The 22,622-nt window shown below is 44.2% G+C and overlaps 1 protein-coding gene across 1 annotated transcript in view; it reads right to left on the bottom strand.

Moving 5' to 3' along the window:
* LOXHD1 (lipoxygenase homology PLAT domains 1) overlaps positions 1 to 22,622 on the bottom strand; it is a 141,459-nt gene that overhangs the window by 103,726 nt on the left and 15,111 nt on the right. Inside the window, exon 6 of the mRNA XM_075269762.1 lies at positions 22,234 to 22,432. Within this exon, the coding sequence (XP_075125863.1) occupies positions 22,234 to 22,432 (199 nt within the window). The remainder of the gene's footprint in view (positions 1 to 22,233; positions 22,433 to 22,622) is intronic.

The raw sequence follows: 22,622 nt of genomic DNA on the forward strand, positions 1-22,622 counted from the left end.
TACCTCTATGCTGCCCAGCTACCCATACCTCTAGCCTGCCCAGCTACTCATTACTGTAGCCCGCCCAGCTACCCATACCTTTATACTGCCAACCTATCCATACCTCTAGACTGCCCAGCTGCTCATACTGGTAGCCTGCCTAGCTACCCATACCTCTATACTGCCCAGCAACCCATACCTTTATACTGCCCAGCTACCCATACCTCTCTACTGCCCAGATACCCATACCTCTCTACTGCCCAGCTACCCATACCTCTAGACTACCCAGCTGCTCATACTGGTAGCCTGCCCAACTGCTCATACCTCTATACTGCCCAATTACTCATTACTGTAGCCTGCCCAGCTACCCATACCTCTATACTGCCCAGCTACCCATACTGCCCAGCTAAACATACCTCTATACTGCCCAGCTACCCATACTGGTAGCCTGCCGAGCTGCTTATTCCTACTTATTCCTCTAGACTGCCCAGCTACCCATACTAGTAGCCTGCCCAGCTGCTCATACCTGTATCCTACCCATCTACTTATGCCTTTAGCCTGTCCAGCTGCTCATACCCGTAGTCTACCCAGCTGTTATATTTTAACCTACATCAGCTACTCATTTCTGTAGCCTGCCCAGCTACTCATACTTCTAGCCTGCTCAGCTGACATACCTCTAGCCTTACCAACTGCTCACTCTTATAACCTTCCATACTTGTGGTCTACCAAACGACTCATGCTTGTAGCTTGCCCAGCTACTCATACCTCTAGCCTGCCCAACTAATTAAAGACCCTCAGCCGGGCAATCTGAATTCAAAACAGACCTCTTAGCTAAACACAGACCCCCACCGTAAATATAAATCATAAACCCTTTAAATAACTATAGATTCGTAAAATAAATATAGATCCCTGGATCAGACCCTTGAAATTAACATTCCGACTCAAAACCCCCTAAAAATCTGCAGACACTCCATAATGAAGACATGACTTTTCCTTAAAACAGATCTCAGAGAAGATGCCCTTATAAAGCCCTTGGGCCAATCTACACCTGAAATGCAGCTACTCACCTATCCCTGGCCCTATAGTCTCCTTTACTCTCATGTGGCATGGAAGACAATGTCCTGACACAGATGTTTGCAGTGCCCCCTATATCCCCTTGGGAGTGAAGAGGACGACGGGAAAGGGAGAGGTTAATATGATTTTAAGAATATGTGAGACCCCAATGATTTGGAAACTCTTTATCTCTAGGAGACATTTATCATCACATGTGTGTCTTTGATAAGCTTTAAACTTATTATGTTCCCCTTTTGGTTTCCTAGACTAATACTGCTTCTTAGAACATTGGGCTCACCGCATGGTAAGGACGTTTCTTTAAACAATCCCAGAATGATCAGACTTACTATAGGCACACTTGGGACACTGAACCATTAGTCCATAAGGACATGCTGGTGGTTTAGCGTGCCAAATTCCTTTTTTCGTTTTAAGATTTTCACTGCCGTCCCCCAGAGATCCAAAAATTGTTAATATAATTGCCCAAAACCACCAGGATCCTTACGCTTCACTACTGTGCTTCACTACTGCAGTCCACCTTGGATACTGGAATGAACCCCCTCACTGCTCTAGACCACAAGGTATACTGATCTTAAACCCTTCACTTATGCAGATAACCGGGGATCCTCACCCACTATTGCCGGAGACCACGGTGATATTGGAATGAACTCACTCACTGCCCTAAACCACAAAATATACTGATCTTATCCCCTTCACTGTCCTAGACCACCTGGGATTCTGATATTAAACGTAAGGGTGCATGCACACTACGTAACGCCGGGCGTGTATGAGAGCCGTACACGCCGGCGTTACGGCAGGGCTGCCGAACACTTCCCATTCACTTCAATGGGAGCGCTCGTAAACGCCGCTGTTACGAGCGCTCCCATTGAAGTGAATGGGAAGTGTTCGGCAGTCTGCTGTAATGCCGGCGTGTACGGCTCTCATACACGCCCGGCGTTACGTAGTGTGCATGCACCCTTACACTGTAAGAAATCTTGATATTAACCCTTTTTACTGTCCAAGACCAGCAGTTAACCTTGAACCGCACTACATCACCAAAGAGGCTAACATTAACTCCGTCATTGTCATAAACCACCAGCGATGCTGGCATTACCCCATCACTATCCTACATCACCAGGCATGTAGATGATAATATTCACTGCCATAGATCTGGAATCTGTTTAATATTTTTTGCCCGGAGGATCGGTGGTCCTCTACACCTGGTCATATGCGGTTCTGTATTGCTCAGCTTAGAGGGAATTGTGACCAAATCTATAACCGCTCCACTAACTATCTACAAAGACTTAGTAGGAACAATGAAACACAGACTAACCTATTCCATAATATATAGCTGGATATCATAGCGTAGAAAGAACACAGCATCTTCACATTGTCCTCCGAGCCTGATGCCAACATAAAAGAGAAGGAACCCGACGGGTATAATTGTTACCTTAAATAACAGGGGAAGCCCATTGAGCGCTCACTCTCAGGATTGCCCTTTTACAGGCAGATGGCTGATAACAATAGAAGGTATTGGTGCATAGAGGAAAACTGGGAAAACGACCAAGATAGTGGCTGGAAACCTTAGTTAAAGTTGTCAAGTGTATTTATATGAGGTTATTATGTCATTATGGCTGATAACAGGTGCAGGGTGACTACGAAGGAACCTTCTGCCAAGCTCCAGGAACATTGTGAGAGAAATAACATGATAGAGCCACAAGGAAACTTATTTTACTACTATATGAGCTCAATTTTGTTAACTGTGTATTTTGTAATAAGAAAATGTATTTTGTAGACAATGAATTAACATATAATTCATCTTTCCTAAAAGTTATCATCTGTGTCACAACATGGTATTCTATGCAAAGTAGCTCTTCTCCAGAAGGAAGAAAACTTGCTTTTTACTGCCACCTACAGTGTTGGCCAAAAGTATTGGCACCTCTGCAATTGCGAGCACAAACTCTTTGGTATTAATATCTTCATTTATTTTGCTTGCAATGAAAAAACACAAAAGAGAATGAAAAAAAGTCAAATCATTGATCATTTTACACAAAACTCCAAAAATGGGCCGGACAAAAGTATTGGCCCCCTCAGCCTAATACTTGGTAGCACAACCTTTAGACATAATAACTGCGCACAACCGCTTCCGGTAACCAGCAATGAGTTTCTTACAAGGCTCTGCTGGAATTTTAGACCATTCTTCTTTGGCAAACTGCTCCAGGTCCCTGAGATGTGAAGGGGGCCTTCTCCAAACTGCCATCAAGAGATCTCTCCACAGGTGTTCTATGGGATTCAGGTCTGGACTCATTGCTGCCACTTTACAAGTCTCCAGTGCTTTCTCTCAAACCATTTTCTAGTGCTGACCTGAAGTGTGTTTTGGGTCATTGTCCTGCTGGAAGCCCCATGACCTCTGAGGGAGACCCAGCTTTCTCACACTGGGCCCTACATTATGCTGCACAATGTGTTGGTCGTCTTCAGACTTCATAATGCCATGCACACGGTCAAGCAGCCCAGTGCCAGAGGCAGCAAAACAACCCCAAAACATAAGGGAACCTCCGCCATGTTTGACTGTAGGGACCATGTTCTTTTCTTTGAAGGCCTCTTTTTTTCCTGTAAACTCTATGTTGATACCTTTTCCTACTTTTGTCTCATCTGACCAGAGAACATTCTTCCAAAACGTTTTTGGCTTTCTCAGGTAAGTTTTGGCAAACTCCAGCCTGGCTTTATGTCTCTGGGTAAGAAGTGGGGTCTTCCTGGGTATCCTACCATACAGACCCTTTTCATTCAGACGCCGACGGATAGTACGGGGTGACACTGTTGTACCCTCGGACTGCAGGGCAGCTTGAACTTGTTTGGATGTTAGTCTAGGTTCTTTATCCACGATCGGCACAATCTTGCGCTGAAATCTCTCGTCAATTTTTCTTTCCTGTCCACATCTACGGAGGTTAGCCACAGTGCCATGGGCTTTAAACTTCTTGATGACACTGTGTACGCTAGGCACAGGAACATTCGTGTCTTTGGAGATGGACTTGTAGCCTTGAGATTGCTCATGCTTCCTCACAATTTTGCTTCACAAGTCCTCAGACAGTTCTTTGGTTTTCTTTATTTTCTCCATGCTCAATGTGGTCACACAAGGACACAGGATAGAGGTTGAGTCAACTTTAATCCATTTCAACTGGCTGCAAGTGTGATTTAGTTATTGCCACCACCTGTTAGGTGCATCAGGTAAGTAACAGGTGCTGTTAATTACACAAATTAGAGAAGCATCACATGATTTTTCAAACAGTGCCAATACTTTTGTCCACCCCCTTTTTTGTGTTTGCTATGGAATTATATCCAATTTGACTTTTTGACAATTCTTTTTGTGGTTTTCCATTGAAGACAAATTAAATGAAGATAATAATACCAAAGAATTTGTGATTGCAATCATTTTCTGGAAGAAAATGAGTATTATCTGTCAGAATTGCAGGGGTGCCAATATTTTTAGCCAACACTATATAGGTAACTACCCCGGAAGTGTCCAACCACCTGGAAGTTTCTACTAGGAGAAACAGTACACCCCAAAAGGCTTTACATCCAACCAACACTACGTTACCCTGTACTACAGAAAGCAAGAGCCTGCAAACAGTTGGGTCATTCTGATGTGTGGGAGTCACAAGGGGGAAATTATACTGTTTGTGCAGGACCAGAAGGGGGGCATTCTAATATGTGGGGGAACAAAGAGAGGATAGGGTCATAGGAGACAAGGGATGGGTTATAGACGTGGCATATCATATGTAACTTTCTCAAGGCACACAACACGTACCGCACATTTTGTTAATTTTCTGACTTCTTGAAGATGGGACGGATACAGATGGGTATCTCTTGTTTAGCTAAAATACCTAGACAAAATAGCTACCTCCAATAGGTGGCACTAGACATGCTTCCTTTCGGAGGATAGCTCATTTGCATACCTTTTCCCAGGGAGCATTGTACCTACAAAGCTTCCTATGTCAGCTGGTGGTCTCTGCAAGGAGAAATGTTACCCCTATTGCTATGGTAAAGGCACCCAGCTAACAAGTACCCTATTTAGTAAAGACAAGGGCATAGAAATGGTTGTCTGCAGATGGGTGTTTCTTCCTTGATGTCTCTAGTTTAGCAAAAATTTCTAAGGCTTTAACCCACAGGGTATCTTCCCAGAAATGTGTTGCCCCTTCTGAAGGAGAGCTAACTTCAGACGGCATTGTGCCTACAAGACGCCTTACACCAGCTGCAAGAAGAAACAATACCCCCTAGATCTATGTCAAAGACTTCTCACCTAGCTCACCAGGACTCCACCCTCGCTGATGCCGAGAATGACAACATTGACTCGCATGTCATCACCATTACCACATTCAATGCTTCAGTCCTTAAATGACTGAATTATTGGAACTTTAAAGCACATTTGTGTGGGGATTTTATTTGGGAATATGTCTGTAAAGTGAAAAAAAAAAGTCACGTCTCCTAACCTGCAATAGAGGAGGAATTCCGATACACAACTCCAATGACATGGTTCGGATATCCTACTAATTTACCCAGCATCTAAACTCGTCCATAACTTCATTACCAGGAACTACATACCCTCGAACAGTGGCGTAGCTGTAGGGGAGGCAGCAGCTACACTTGCAACTGGGCCCCTAAATCAGAGGGGGCCAAGGGTCACTCACCACACTAAGGTTGACTGTACTTGTTCGATTTCCTATTCAATTTCCTTTTCAACCTAGTAGTCTTGTAAATCTTTCTTCTCTGCTCTCTGGTGTATTGAAATGTTTTGTGCAGGAGACAGGAGAAGAAGATTTATATCATGCAGCCTTTCGCTGTCAGATAGGAGAAAATTAACCTTTTAACGTCAAAAGTAGCAGCTGGTCATACAATAATCTTGGAGGAAGAGTGGAGAGGCAGGCTGCAGCACAAAATGGGGCATGATTATTGCATGGGGGCATTGACAAGGTATGGAAATGATAGGAATCATGTGTGCAAAGAGTTGTGGATGGAAGATAGACAAAGAGGGGGCCACACGGTGGCTCAGTGGTTAGCAGCCTTGCAGCGCTGGAGTCCTGGTGTTCAAATCCCGCCAAGGGCATAAAACCATCTGCAAGGAGTTTGTATGTTCTCCCCGTGTTTGCATGGATTTCCATCCCATATTCCAAAGACATGCTGATAGGGAAAAATGTACATTGTGAGCTCTAAGTGGGGCTCACAATCTACATTTAAAAAAAAAAAAAAAAAAAAAAAGATAGACAAGGACAGTGGCAGCAGAGAACTGGCATAACTGGAGGCAACACAGTGGCTCAGTGGTTAGCACTGGAGTCCTAGGGTTCAAATCCTGCCAGAGACAATATCTGCAAGGAGTTTGTATATTCTCCATGTGTTTGTGTGGATTTCCTCCCATATTCCAAGACACTGATAGGGAAAAATGTACATTGTGATCACTATATGGGGCTCACAATCTACATAAAGAAAATACTGGCACCATAATGGTATCCTATTAATATTATAAATGTGAAAGTTTGTGAGTTTGGATGTTTGTGGGTTTGTGTGTTCGGATGTTAGTTAGTCAATCACGCAAAACCCGCTTGACCGATTTGGCTGAAATTTTCCACAAACATAGTTAATACACCCCATTGCGCAATAGGCTACTTTTCGTCACAATAGCGCACATACGTTTTTCCCAGGACCCTTTGGATGTTCGGATGTTTGGCGGTCAATCACGCAAAAACCGCTCCACCGATTTGGCTGAAATTTTCCACAAACATAGTCCCTACACTCGATTGCGCAATAGGCTACTTTTCGTCACAATAGCGCACATACGTTTTTCCCAGGACCCCCACAAAACCCAAACTCACATCACTATCTCTGCAATCTCACACACTTTGGACCATAGCAAGCCACAAAATTCATATTACCCTCTACAGCAGAGGTCAGTGTTAGGGACATTAAGGGGTCCCCATGATAGAGTATGTTGCTGAGTTCCAAATTAAATATCAGGCCTGAAGTAATTACGCCCATTATCAGGTCTGGAGAAGCCACACACACACAACTGATGGTGTATCAAGTGAGTTCTAATTTAATGGTGCACAAAGGTGGTTTAAATACAATACAGACAAGAGCAGGTTGGACTATTCTAACATAGTTGGCATAAAATAATTGGTTATAAGATAAACCTGGCACATGACTATTGGCTGAGGCCTTATGTATTTTGCATATCATTACAGCTTAATGGACTTTGTACTTTGTCCTTAAACAAAGAAAGCTTCAAAAACACTTATGTGTGAACTAGCAGCTCACACTATGTCTATATGCATATATCATGTAAACAGAGATAAGATGTCATGTTGGTGCTAAATGAGTCTCAGTGACCTCCATATACCATGAAGATAAGATATACAAATAGCCAGCTGCGACTTACTTACACAGTTTATGTGTGAAAGGTTACAAGATGACTGACAAAATACAAAGATGGAGGATTTGACTCTAACATCAGCAACCCCTGGCACACATGCCAAGAGTGGCACTCCTGCCATATTTCACTGGCATGCCAGCAGCACAGGACCTGCAAGAGTTAAATGAAGTCTCTGCTAGAGCTGAGGCATAAGGACACTCCCCTTTGTGAGATGTGCAGGAAGCCCAGGGGGTGGAGCTTAGTCGCTCAAGTCTCTGCCTGCTATAGTGATAGCTCCTGCCGAAGCTGCTAGCAAACTGAAAGTAAGAAACACACAGCTCCCTTCCTTTACTTCCTATTCTCATTAATGTCAGGCATGGGGTTATTAGTTTAGTGTTAGTAAATCCATGTACCTCACATTAATAGGAATAAACCCCATCATGTCCCTCATATTAACCCCTGTGTGCCTCATATAAAGGTTACTAATATGTGAGACATATGGAGGTACTAATAAAAGACCTCAGTAATGAAGATACTTAATTATTACCTCCAAGTCTCTCACATATCAGTAACTAGAGATGAGCGAGTACTGTTGGGATCAGCCGATCTGAACAGCACGCTCCATAGAAATGAATGGATGCACCTGGTACTTCCGCTTGGACGTAGCCAGCGCGCTTAACCCCCCGCGTGCCGGCTACGTCCATTCATTTCTATGCGAGCGTGCTGTTCAGATCGACTGATCCCAACAGTACTCGCTCATCTCTATCAGTAACTCTTACACTGGGGTTAATGTGAGGGACATGATGGGGTTAATTGCTATTAATAAGAGGCACATGGAGTTACTAAACTGTCATGCACAGGGCCAGACTTTATGTTGCTTACTCAAGAGTATCCTGTGCCCAAAACTTACATGTACTGGCGCAAAATAACATCATACAATGTCGTATATCGAAGTATATTAACCTGAAATACCTCTGTCCCAAAGTCACTATGTACAGTTTATACCAACACCGTATAGCGGCTGAAATACAAATTACATTCAACACAAAAGTCTCATGTGCTCTCAGAATTACAGCAACAACAAGATACACAGTTACATTTCATATCCCATACCTTATACACAGTACGAAAACCTTACCCGCGCCTGTATATACCCACTGCTACAATCACCGCAGACGAAGTCGCGGGTACCAGCTAGTAGTGAATATATACAGTATATGGAAGTAATACCAGGGTGAATTGATTAAGACTTGCGATTATTATTACTGGCGATTCTGGATAGGTGCAATTAACGCCAGAATTACTAAGAAGCGCTGTCTGCGCCTGATCTCAGATCGATGACGATAGGCGCTGGCATAGATTTGTGGTATAAAACTAGTGCGGATTATAGTATATCTGGTGGACCAGGGCACGCTTGCTCCATTTAGCCTAGACTTGCATTCTAAAAAGTGCTGACCAAGGCGTAGGGGCTGAAATGTGCCATGTACGACAAAAATGCGTGAAATTGAAGTGCCTTTTTGGCCATTTCATTGGGCCACTGTGATAGCAGCAACCTTACTGTAGCAGTACTGCCAGTGCTATGTATATACCAACTCCCAAAAAATTGCAATTTCTGATAACCCGGCACAACGATTGTCATGTTGAATTTTTGGAATTTTGCCATAGTTTAATTTTCTAAATTGAAAAACCACATAGTGTCATTGGCTGTGGTGGGATACAATCCTAGATATCAACCATTTTATGTTAAACATTTACCGAACATGACACCGTCTTAAAAGAAAATATGAGTCTGTGATTTTGAGCCAATTTTCCGAACAGATCTGCAGAGTCATGACCTGAACGTGTATTGATCGGTACACTGTGCGCAGTGTCTGCAGCCTGTGATACCCTCTCAGACCACGTGCAACCCTCACGACACCTGCTCCAGTTACATGATTGAGAGGTATAATTCCACAACTCTTTCCAGGGCTGCACTCTCATTTTCTGCTGCCTTCCCAATAAGTAAATGCCCCCTAAAGACCTGCTGTTATTACTGCGTGTGCAGTCTCCATAATGATGGATGTTATTAAATTCAGCCTACATCCAATTATCCAAATGCACTGATAAGAGATAACAGTCTTTACTGCGAAAATATTGTGTGTTTAGCCCTTGTGTGAACCTGCGGCAAGAATGGATTGAGTTCCAAGGATGTCATCTAATCTGTGAGTCCAATAACACTTACTAAAATAAACCGGTATTATAACACCTTCCATAGGCGTTACATTGTCGGATGACGGTGGCGGTCCTGCGAGGCCCTCTAGTGGCCAATATGCATATTGCATTATATAGTGCATTATGCTGAGTTCACAGAGTTTTTTGGACTGGATTTTGACGCGGAATCCGCTTCAGAATCCGGCACCAAAAAAAGCCTCCCGTTGACTTCAATGGGGGCCGTTCACTTCTTTTTTCTGCTAGCGTTTTTTGCCCACTCGCGGAATAAAAAGCGAGCTGCCCTATTTTGACGCGGATTCCGCAGCTGAATCTGCCGCGGCATCCGCGGTGTGAGACTCCCTTTTGACTAGGCCCATTCATTTGGGCCTAATTCGGAGCACTGCAACGGCATCCAGTTGCAGCTACTGTTTTTTTGGTCCGGAATTTGAGGCGGCCTCCACCCCAAATTCCGGACCAAAAAAACTCTGTCTGAACTCAGCCTTAAAAGGAATGTGTCACCAGAAAATGGCCGATTTTTTAACCCCTTCCCGCCGATGGCATTTTTTGATTTTCGTTTTTCGTTTTTGACTCCCCTCCTTCTAAACCCTATAACTTTTTTATTTCTCAGCTCCCAGAGTCATATGAGGTCTTAATTTTTGCGGGACAATTTTTTCATCATGATGCCACCATTAATTATTCTATATAATGTACTGGGAAGCAGGAAAAAAATTCAGAATGGGGTGGATTTGAAGAAAAAATGCATTTCTGCGACTTTCTTACGGGCTTTGGTTTTACGGCGTTCACTGTGCAGCCAAAATGACATGTCCCCTGTATTCTGTGTTTCGGTACGGTTCCAGGGATACCAAATTTATATGGTTTTATTTACATTTTGACCCCTAAAAAAAATTCCAAAACGGTGTTAAAAAATTTTTTTTCTAAAAGTCGCCATATTCCAACGGCCGTAACTTTTTTATACATAGGTGTACGGGGATGCATAGGGCGTCTTTTTTTGCGGGGCCGGGTGTACTTTTTAGTTCTACCATTTTCGGGAAATGTTATTGCTTTGATCACTTTTTATTCAAATTTTTATCAGAATTAAAACAGTGAAAAAACGGCGGTTTGGCACTTTTGACTATTTTTCCCGCTACGGCGTTTACCGAACAGGAAAAATATTTTTATAGATTTGTAGAGCGGGCGATTTCGGACGCGGGGATACCTAACATGTATGTGTTTCACAGTTTTTAACTACTTTTATATTTGTTCTAGGGAAAGGGGGGTGATTTGAACTTTTAATACTTTTTATATTTTTTTATATTTTTTTTTACTTTTTTTTATTATTTTTTTGCATTTATTAGACCCCCTAGGGGTGTTGAACCCCAGGGGGTCTGATCACTAATACAATGCATTACAATGCTAATGCATTGCAATGCATTGCAAAAAATCATCATCTCTTTTGCAGGCTGTATACACCAGCCTGCAAAAGAGAGAATTTGCAGACCGGCTGGGAGCCTTTAACAAGGCTCCCGGCTGTCATGGCAACATGACGTCGGCCCTGGAGCATGCTCCAGGAGCCGGCGATCCCTGCCAAAATGGCGGCGCCCATGCGCCGCCGGGAAGGTGGCGCCTCCGGCGCCTTTGACAGCAGCGCCGGAGGGGTTAATGCCTCCGATCGATCCGGGGACCGATCGGAGGCATTAGAGCCGGTTGTCTACTGCTTAAAGCAGTAGACACCCGGCGGCTATGACGGCCGCCCGGCTCCCGGGCGGTTGCCATAGTTACAGACCCGACACGCGCCGTACTATTACGGCGCATGTCGGGAAGGGGTTAAATCAACTTTTTATGCCAACCAAATTTTTTTTGAGAAATTTTTTGAGATTTTTTAAAACATTTTCCATGTCATTATATTTTTTAAAAAAGTATTAAATCTCACAATTTTCACTCTGACCACTAAGCCTAAAATATCACATGTGTAAAGTTTTTTGCAGCAGTTACCTCATTTATATATTTCTATCAGAGACAAAATGGCAACAGAAGATAACACCTCTATAAATAACACCACTGAGCCACCATTATATCTCTATTAACAATAGGTGAGGCTTATAGGTGTCACTTATCTTCTCCACTTCCGTGCACAAAGTATTGTCTAGAAAACATGCTCCAGACTTGTTCCCTACGGCCATGTCTATACTGTAAAGCATATCACTAAATGTTGAGCAGAAGCTCAGGTTAGATGGCTGCCTCCATAATCTTGTACAGAAAATAGAACAAAAATTACAGCCAGAAAATAACAACAGTGATTTATTTCACTGGTTATAGTAATAAAAACAGTCGCGATATATTCCCTGTAAACCCTTGGAGAAGTATACAGCCAGCCCCACGACACTACAGATATACCATACAATAGGTTCCTTACCAGAAGGAATCATCCTGTCTACCATGGAATTAGTATTAATATTCTATTATCCAATGCCAAGTGGAAAAGAAAGGAATCTGTGGTGAAGCTAACAATATTCAACCGATTCCTCACCCCAAATTACTTGGTGACGGCACTGAATTTCCCCATGGTAGGACTATTGAAGGATTATCTTATTTTATATATCTACAGGAAACCACTACACAATGGGAAGAAGACTCACTCTTTTCATGGCCAAGTTCAAAGGGGTCATTCACATGGAGTAACGCGGAGCTGATTCTTGCACGATAACTCGCGTAAGAATCAGCCCTGCAAAACAGAATCCCATTGTCTTCAATGGGTTCCGTTTAACGCGCGTATCACATTGAAACCAATAGGGAAAAAAGCAGCCCATTAATTTCAATGGGGAGCGCACGTATGCCGGCTCCCATTGAAATGAATAGGATCTGCTTTGTACGCGCTGATTCTGAACGTGTTTTATGTTCAGAATCAGCTCAGCGTATACTTAGTGTGAATGCACCCTAAGAAGGGAAACCAAAATGAAGGTGTGAACCTAGGGTCACCCGCTCTGCACCATCAGGCCTCTGACTAATATCATTACATAGACCATTTGTCAAGCAAAACACTCCAAACCAAGTATGGACACAGGGCCGGCGTCAGCGCACGGCATAGTCGGGCAAGTGCCGGGGCCCACAGAGCCTCTGGGGGCCCCCCGGCACTTGCCTGTCAAGATTTCAGCTCATCGGCGTCCGTCCGCCGATGAGCTGGAATACATACGCGATTAAAGCAGGAGCTGTGAGTTCAGCTCCTACTTTAAAGCTCCGGCCCGGCTTGCGTGTGTAGTCATCACACATACACACGCAAGCCGGGCCGCAGCTAAGCAGGAGCTGAACTCACAGCTCCTGCTTTAATCGCGTATGTGACTGGAGAGAGGAGCGTCGGGGGATCGATGGAAGGTGAGTGATGGAAGGTGAGTGTAAGTGTTTGTTTTGTATTAAATATAAAGGTGGAACATAATGAAGGGGGCCCATGAAACTGGGGGGCAAATGAAGGGGAGGGGGGGGGGGAACGGCATGACACTGGAGAACATGAAGGTGGTGGGGAGAGAACGGCATGAAACTGGGGACAAAGATGGAGGGGGCCCAATGAAACTGGGGGGCAAATGAAGGGGAGGGGGGGGAACGGCATGACACTGGGGAACATGAAGGTGGTGGGGAGAGAACGGCATGAAACTGGGGACAAAGATGGAGGGGGCCCAATGAAACTGGGGGGCAAATGAAGGGGAGGGGGGAACAGCATGACACTGGGGCAGATGGGGGGTGGAACAGCATGACACTGGGGCAGAGATGGGGGACATGAAACTGTGGGCAGATGAAGGGGGAGAACGTTATGAAACTGGGGACAGAGATGGAGGGGGGACATGAAACTGGGGGCAAAGGAAGGGTGTATATGAAACTGGGGGAGAGATGGAGGGGGGACATATAATTTACGGGTGACTGTAGGAGGATTATACTGTGTGGGAGCACATGATAAATGAATGAGAATGGGTGGAATCAACAAAAGTGGGTGGAGCCAAATTTGCCGCGGCGCGCAAAGCGCGCCGCACATTTTGCTCCTCTTTCTTCTCTTTAAAAATTGGGAGGTATGGTGTTGGTGACGCCACACTCCTGCATGACGTCACTCGCTTCATCTACGACGCACAGTGTCTCGACTCCCCCCGCCTCCTTTACAAGGGGGCCCACTGAGGCTCTGTCGCCCAAGGGCCCATAAAAACCTGGAGCCGGCCTTGTATGGACATGTCAGCTCCCCTGGGTTCCTGGGAGTCTCCCCGGTATATAGGGTCTGAATATAGGTAGCTATCCAGTTTTTATAAAGATATCTCTTGAAAAGGCCCCTCCCACTTTTGCTACAAGCTCTCATCTCCCCAGCAGTACTTCCATGTGAAACATATATGCGTGTAACGTGATGGCCCACACAATGCCCCCATATGTAATATATTGGCCCCATCCCCCACATGTAACATAATGGCCCCCACACCCAGACATGTTTGTATTGCATACTGCATGCAGGTCGCCCCTTCCAAGGACAGACCCCACACATGGCAGGAGGCGCTACCTTCACGTTAGAAGATCAATAACCATAGCTCCCAACTTTTAAAGGATAAAAGGAGAGGCAGAATGTGTGGCATGCTATGCACACCACGGTGTTTAGCGCGCCCACTTTTACTCCCATTCCCATTAATGTCTTTCTTTGTGCACCCACACAGTACAACACCTCTCAAGTCACCTTAACATGGTATCACCCCTCCAGTTGTCCCCACTGTGTCCCCTCCAGCTGCTTACACAGTACTTTAGAATGGGATTTAAAGCATGCAAATTCACGTATACCTGTAATGTTACCTATGGCCACTAGATGCCACTGTAGTGCCACTGACTACATGTATAACAGACAGTAGGCCCCAGAGAGCCCAAGGTGTGCAAGAGACAGTCTGGCGAGTGTGTGCATAGTGAGGGCAAAGTGTGCAGAGAGAGCCAGCTGAGAGTGAGAGAAGAGTCATGGACGTGACTTGTTACAGAGACTGAGCAGAGACGGCAGAGTGTTAGCCATTTACAGGGAGGAAAAAGAGGATAGGGCTCATTCACATCTGCGCCCGGGGTATCCGTTATACAGGTTTCCATTTTCTGCCCGAAACTGGGCAGGAAACGGAAACCTGCAGGCATTTTTCAAACCCATTCATTTGAATGGGTTTGAAAAGTGTCCGGCCATGAGCGCCCGTGAGCGTTTTGTGCTCTTCGCGGCTAAACCGTTTTTTGTTTTTTTAACCGGACACAAAGTCAGACATGCTTTGTGTCCGGTTTAAAAAAGCCGGTTTCGCCGCAGAACGCATAAAACACTCACGGCCGGAAACGGTCTGACAGGTTTTCGTCTTCTGCCTGCAGAAGACATAAACCTTAGTACGGAGACCAAATGATGGTGTGAACCCTGCGATAGCTACAGCTGCAAAGGTACACTCGTGGCCACAAAAAAATGGCCGCGGGCATGTGCAGTCAGCTCTGCCCGAGGCCCGATGGCAAAGCCGACGGCGCATGCTTAGAAGTGTAAACTTAGCGCCGGAAGAAGACGCAGGGAGACGCTGTTCCAGACGAAGATAGAGGCGGAGCTGGAGACTTCACTCGCAGCATTGAGGACACCCCCAGTGATGTTTGAGCGCTGAGGACCGCACCCCAGTGCTGCGAGAGAACTCATTTGCATACCAGGATTTCTACTGAACGGCGGCGCCGAGAAGACATCTAAAAGTAGGAGAAGAACAGCCTTTCTTAAGGCTATTCCTATGTGTTAGTCAGAAAAAAAGCGTATCCAATAATAGGATCCCTTTAAGGGCATTTGCACCTTTTTCCAATATTCTCATGTGAAAGACTGCAGTTCAGGCCCTGCTGTAAAGATCTAAAGGTTCAAAGCTTTATGTGCGATACTTTATCATACCTCCCAACTTTTGAAGAGCCGAAAGAGGGACAAAATATACGTGCGTGCCGCGGCAAACTTAACTCCGCCACAGTATTCGGGTGAGTGTTATATTCTCTTCACTTTCTTCAGTACCAAGTACAGTGCCATAGATTGCTTGGAGACTGTGCTTGGTATTACAGCTCAGCTTTACTTGCAGTCACTGCCGTACAATGTAACCAATGAAGATGAATTCATCAGCATAGAGAACAATCCACAACCCAAGTGAACGTCTCAGTGTTGACCTCCTTCGATCACATATTAATTGCTTATCCTAACAATATGTAAGATCTATGAAAGGGTTCTCCCTGCACAATCTCTACTAGAGAATTAGAAAGGTTCCTTAATAAGCAGATAACAAGGTTTTCCCCTCATGGGAACCCCAATCATCAGCTTTAATTTGTACCTGGCAGTAAGTGTTCTATTTCCCTCCAGCGCCACCAAAGGGAAAATTCAGTATTGCAGAAAGTGCATTCAAATAAATGGGTTATCTGTGTATTACAGGACCGGACAAGTCCTCCAGAAAGAGAGGAAGAGTAGAGGTCATTGCATTCTGAGGCTTGAGAAAGCGCACATAACTGCGCGAAACGGCTGTTGCCTTCTTGCCATTTGATGCTGTTCTTCCCTCCCTGCAAGAATTGTTTTTAAGATGTAATACCTTAATAAAAGAAGCCCTTTACGAAGATGAGCCTCTTTGTGGGTGAGTGCCCTTCCAATTTTTCTATTTTTTTCATTATTGCCATAGTGCTTTTTTTCTGGTTGTTGAGCACACCCACGGCTCTTAATTTATAAGGTTATATTCCTCCGACTCACCTCCAGCCCACCAGGAATCATATCTACAGACCTAGCAGTGCCATCCTATTTACCTTTTTTCCAGAGTAAAGGTTAATAGTTTATTTCTGCCATTTATCAAAATCTAAATCTCATCAATATTTGGTGACATTCCTTTCGAGTAGGAGTCCTGGAAGTGATGATCCGGCCCCTGCAGAGCCCTGATTTCAACATTATCCAGTCTGTCTGGGATTACAAGAAGGATTGCAGCAAGCCTACATCCACAGAAGATCTGTGCTTAGATCTCCAAGATGTTTGGAACAACCTCCCTGCCGAGTTCCTCCTAAAACTCTGCAAGTACCAAGAAGAACTGATGGAAGGAAAGGGCAAGGGTCACACCAAATATCGATGGGATTTAAATTTGTCTTTTCTTCATTCACTTTGTTCTGTTAATTGACAAAAATAAACTATTAACTATTTTATTTTTGAAAGCATTCTTACTTTAGCCACACTTGCCTAAAACTTTTGCACTGTCTTGTATATAATGAAGCCCCATCTAAGTAGAATCCATCTTTCCCTTTATAGATAATATTCTAGAAAATAGAAGAAATAGAAACAATATGGACAGCAACATATGAGAATATATCAGACCCCACCCCTTCCATATACACACCACCTCCGAGGAGTATTATATAAGCTATATGTTTCCTCCGCACTCATATTCATAGAAATCCTCAGTCCATACCAGTCTCTGAGTCCTGCCATTTCTTCCTCTTCCACATCCTAGGTGTCAGTAATGTTCTCCCCTTGCACGGGGGTCAAGTGCCTCTGATCGGGTCAGATCACGTTGATAGCAACCATTAGATATATTGCTTAAGTCACATTCACAGAGCTTTCTAGGTAGTTCTCTCTCGAGAGAGAGTCCTCAGTCGGAGGAGAGAGGCCCCGAAGTCTTACGTACGGTATTTAACCACAATGCTTGAGAAATAAGATGCCTCTCAGCCTTAATGAGTTCTTTAAAAAAATATGAAGCTGACAGAGAATGAAGGAGCCTAAAGAGAGTGTGACGGATTGGGAGGCCCAGAGAACCCCAAGGACTCGATTACTGGGACAACCTTCCATGTATCATCCCTTCTTCCCCAAGTAAATGGCTAAAGTTACCTTTTATTGTTGAATGTTTACAATAGAAGATTCGGCTAAGGTTCCTCCGCTGGCATGAATTACTTTCTAGGACTTTTGCCATCAGGAAACTGGGCAGCATGGGTCAGTGACTACTGACACAGGCTGCAAGCGCATATTGATTTATTTATCACCACTGACTGTATTCATGACTGATAATACATTCTAAGAAATATCTCTTGGCCTCATTTATAGCTACTTAAAGGGATAGCAAATTCTATTCAATCTGTAGGCAGCATGTTATAGAGCAGGAGGAGCTGAGCAGATTGATATATAGGTTTATGGGGAAATATTTAGGATAACTTGTCATTTATCCATTGAAATGTCTGCTCTTACTAAGTCCAGGAGGCGGTCCTATCAGTGATTGACAGCTATCTCATAGTCATAGAGGGGAGGATCCATTTGATAGGACCGCCTCCTGGACTTAGAATGAACAAATGACAAGTTATCCTAAATCTTTCCCCACAAACCTATATATCAATCTGCTCAGCTTTTTCTGCTCTATGACATGGTGCCTTCAGATTGAACATCATTTTTCATGTGGCTGGTTCCCTGTAATGATAAGGCTAAACTATATCCCTAATATTATGCCCCATACCAAGGGCAATGAAAGACTTCAGTTCCTTATCTGCCACTGTAGCTTGTGGTGCCCGGAAGCAACCAGATCGGCTGATCTGTGCTGGGTCTGGTTGTCGGAAACACCCCACAGATCAGATACCGATGGCCTATTCTGTGGATAAGTCATTGGTATGAAAAATGAGCCCAAATTGTTGGGATTGTTAGTGAAAATTTAGAACAGTCCTGGTAAATATGGTAGGGATTTCAGGGATCACAGGGATGCAGCTCAATATTTAGGTGGCGGTACAGATATGACTGGCAGTAGGAATTAATCATGACCATAATGAATATCTTTTCCGAGAGTAAGCTGAGCTGTCCTCCACAGCTTGCTATGTAACGTGTATCTGAGCTCATGTTTCAGGTGAACATGTGAAATTACAGACAGGTAGCAGAAAAGACTATACAGGTGCGAGTAAATAGACTCAAGACTCATATATGGATCCATAAAGGACTGCTATGGACCCATGCTGCACCTCCACTGCTGTATGGCGGCATTCAGACGTTTTATCTGACACGTAACTGACAAGTCCTGGACCCCAATGCAAAATCTGTAATGGGACCCCCATATACATGTGCTATCAATACTACTGGGGTCTTTTTATATTGTAGAGAGACCTTTGGGTCGGAAACAAATACTTCCTCTGTGCCCTATAGCTAAGCCCCTGAATTTCAAATTTATACACGATCAATCAGCGCCGCACCTCCCATTAGGCGACCTGAAGCATCCGCTTCAGGCGGTGCTATGCCAGGGCCCCGGGGGAGGGCAGCATTTTTGCTGACCTAAGCCAGTTCAGGACAAGCTATCCTGGACTGGCTTAGCGTCACTGTCTCGGCAGCCCGGCACAGGAAGCGAGCGGTGGATTGGGGCGGCCCTGTGGACGAGCCGAGCGGAAGGGGCGGGGTGGAGCGAGTGTCGTTAGCAGGCAGAGATCAGGCAGGGAGAGGACCTGCTCTCTGCTAAGCGTGAGGGGAGGCCGCTGGAGCAGCGCTGCATCCACAGAGCCGCCCCAATCCACCGCTCGCTTCCCGTGCCGGGCTGCCAAAAATGCCGCCCTCCCCCGGGGCCCCGGCATAGCGCTGCCTGAAGTGGTCGCTTCAGGTCGCCTCATGGGAGGTGCGGCGCTGCTAGACACCTATAGGTAAAGGCATGAAAAACGTGAAAATTCATGACGTATATGCAGATTTCACACAGATCCATATACTCGGATTACAGTTTTCAGTCCCCATTGACTTTTATAGAAGAAAGTCTATGCAAGTAATGAATCACATCTATATTTTTGCCACCATAGACAACATATAAATATAAACAAATCACATGATAGTATAGAGACCCACATTAATCCCATCGTACATATCTGTAGACCACAAAGCTGTAATATGTTCATGTGCACAAAGACTTAAGGAATCATTTTTACTCTTAAGAATCATTTTGTGGTTTCATTGGAGCCTGATTCCAACTTTTATTCAGACTTCATAATTTTACTGCACCCCCTAATGGTTCATTGTCTTCTCAACTCCACCAGATGTTAAAACATGGGGCTTCACCTACACCTGAACCACAAGTTGGGTAGTAGAGTATTACTGGGATCATATTGGTATCTAATATTTGTCTAAGTAGTAGGGTTGAGCGATCGGGATCGGAAAAGATCGGATTCTGATCGGCGATCGAGTAAGTTTCGCCATCGGAATTCTGATCCTGATCTTTTTAGGCAGGATCAAGGTTGGAGGTTATTTCCCACAATGCTTTGCAACTGGCCAAGCATTGTGGAAAAGCTAACAATGTTAGCTAGGTCCCATAGGAATGAATGGATGCAGCCAGCCTCTGCCGGCGTCCGGCCGCTTAACCTTCTGCGCGCCGGCTGCTTCCATTCATTCTAATGGGAGACTAGCTAACATCTCTAGTAGCTTAAGGCTTGGTTCACATATGCTGATGTGTTCTGTCCGTAAGAGTCCACATCAGGACCCCTACGGACGGAACACAAGCGCAACTGCAAGTGCTGTGCAGTTCAAGCGTGGGGTCTGTACACTTGAACTCCGGAGGGAGGCGCTACTACGCAGGAGTGGGATTTGAAGAGAAGAAGCCAGAAGAAGACACGGAACCAGAGGGCTTCACTACAAGAAGACAGAAGAGGCAGGCGTGCCCGAAGCTGACGTCGTATCGTGCATCCCCGCCCATGGTGCACGTTCGGTAAGATTTGCATATATGTTTTAATGCTTTTATTTAAAAACGGGACGGGGGTTTAATATAACATTTACGGTGCCTGAATATCTTTTTTAAAGACTATTCACGCATATGTGGGGTTCTATCAGCATGATTTTGCTGATAGAGCCCCTTTAAACTGCACTCATAAATATCTAAATTTGCTTGGATGGGCAATAGAGCGAGAACTTCCCTCAAATACATAGGACGGATAGAAATAGAAATAGCTGCATTTTATGCAAATAACCCAAAAGATATTCTCTACATGCATGCCTTTAAACAAAACATCCATGATATTCCTCTACATACAATCCGAGCAACACAGAGTTTGGAATGATATTAGAAATGCGTCAAGACAAATCTCTTCTATCGAACTAGAAAGAATACCTTTGTATTTACTGGAAAAAAAATTAAACCTGATCTCCAAACTGCACATTCGAAAGAAAATAACATTCTATAGATCAATGATCTATACATTAATAATTATATATGTGGCTTTTGAGACCTCACATAAAACTTTAATATTGGGAAGCATTAACTATATAAATTCCTCCAAGTACGAGTATTCTTACCAAACCTCCATGTCCTCTCATAACACTACCAACAAAGGTATCCCTACTTTTAAACAATAAACTTAATTCTTTGAGTAATAAGCACTTCTTACTGGGCTCTTACTCCTGATCCAAGAAATCCCAAACACATATACAAAAATGGAGTAGGGATCTAAATATAAATTTCAACAAAGATTCATGCTTGATAAAGGAATTGAACAATCCCTTTAACTTTTACATCCGCCAAAAGCAGCGAAAAAAAAAAAAATGCATGCTCACCTGTCCCTGGTGCTCCTAGTGTCCTCCTGGCGCGTCCTGGTTGTTGTGCTCCAGCAGCTTCTCCAAGATCTCTTCTGGAGTTCTGCTGAAGCCACTGATTGGCCTCAGCAGTCACGTGACCACTGAGGCCAATCAGTGGCCTCAGCAGGCCTAAGGAAGAGGACCCATGATGTCACAGATAGTGACATCGCAAGCCATTCACTGATTGGCCTCAGCGGTCAGCAGCTTCAGCAGAACTCCAGAAAAAAAACCATTCAGCAGAAGGGCCGGTACACACCAGGAAGACACTGAAGCATTGGGGTCAAGTGAGTATACCCCCGGCATATTTCAAAGTTAAAAGAGTTGTCCATTTTTGCCTGGACAACCCATTTAACTCTCAGGACAATAGTGACAGCCACTTCTTGTCCAAACTAACATGAACTCTATTACAAAGTTCTTCATAGGTGGCACTATACTCCATATATTTGAAACAAAATGTATCCTTCTTTATCACCACAGTGTTGGAGAGGCCAAGGACAATTTGACAGTATCCTACATCTTTTTCTGGAATGCCCATCATTACAAACCACCTTGGCGTTCGATAAATTTCCTAGCAAAAATATTCTCAATCCCTGTTCCCCCTGCATTGGACCTATTGGGTCTGAGCATTGATGAAATCCCTAAGCCAAACAGAATTGTCATATAATACCATCCCCACTCCGACCACCCTAGTGGAGAAAATCAACATACATTACCATGATGAATACATGCATGCACGTAACCAATACTGACTCCATAAATTCCTTACCAATCGGCCATATTGGGAATCTTCTAAGCTTGCCTCCTCTCCCATTTTAAACTTATTAACATCTCTTTAATAATACTAAGCTGTACCTCATTGATCCAAGATGATCTCTTCCCCTATCTATTCGCATATTGTTATACATGTTTTCGACATTTATAATACCTTTGTTGCCTAAGATGTCATATACTTTCAGCTCTGCAATATGCTATACTATTTCGCGACTATCTGGTAGCGATAAGTTTTTCTTTGTCTACTTATACCCACTTTTCAAAATAATAGAACTACTGAAAATTGAAAAAAAAAAAAGTTTTTTCCTACCAGTGTGATCGCCTGGTTTGCCGTCCAGCTGATGAGCGGAGCTTTTACTGCTAGGCGTTAACGTTCGGCTGGTCTGGCAATCTGTATGGTACAGCGAAAACCACCTTCGGCAAGGAAAGTGCCACGTCTTGTCTCGGTTGGTATTGGTAACAAAGACTTCATCCACATACCAGGCGTGCTGCTCCTCCAGCCCATCATGCTGTGCAAAAATACAGAGTTTAATGAGAATACACAATGTGATCAGCAGGAATGCAGCTGGGAGTTATATCCCATAACTATTCACACCTCCCATTTAGAGATTTTCATGTTCAGTTTGGGGAATTTATTAAGCCATCTACTCCAGTTTTCTGACACATGGTCCTTTCTTGTGTCAAAGATGCACCAAAGGC

The sequence above is a fragment of the Leptodactylus fuscus genome, chromosome 1, assembly GCF_031893055.1.
Source record: "Leptodactylus fuscus isolate aLepFus1 chromosome 1, aLepFus1.hap2, whole genome shotgun sequence".
NCBI lineage: Eukaryota > Metazoa > Chordata > Amphibia > Anura > Leptodactylidae > Leptodactylus > Leptodactylus fuscus.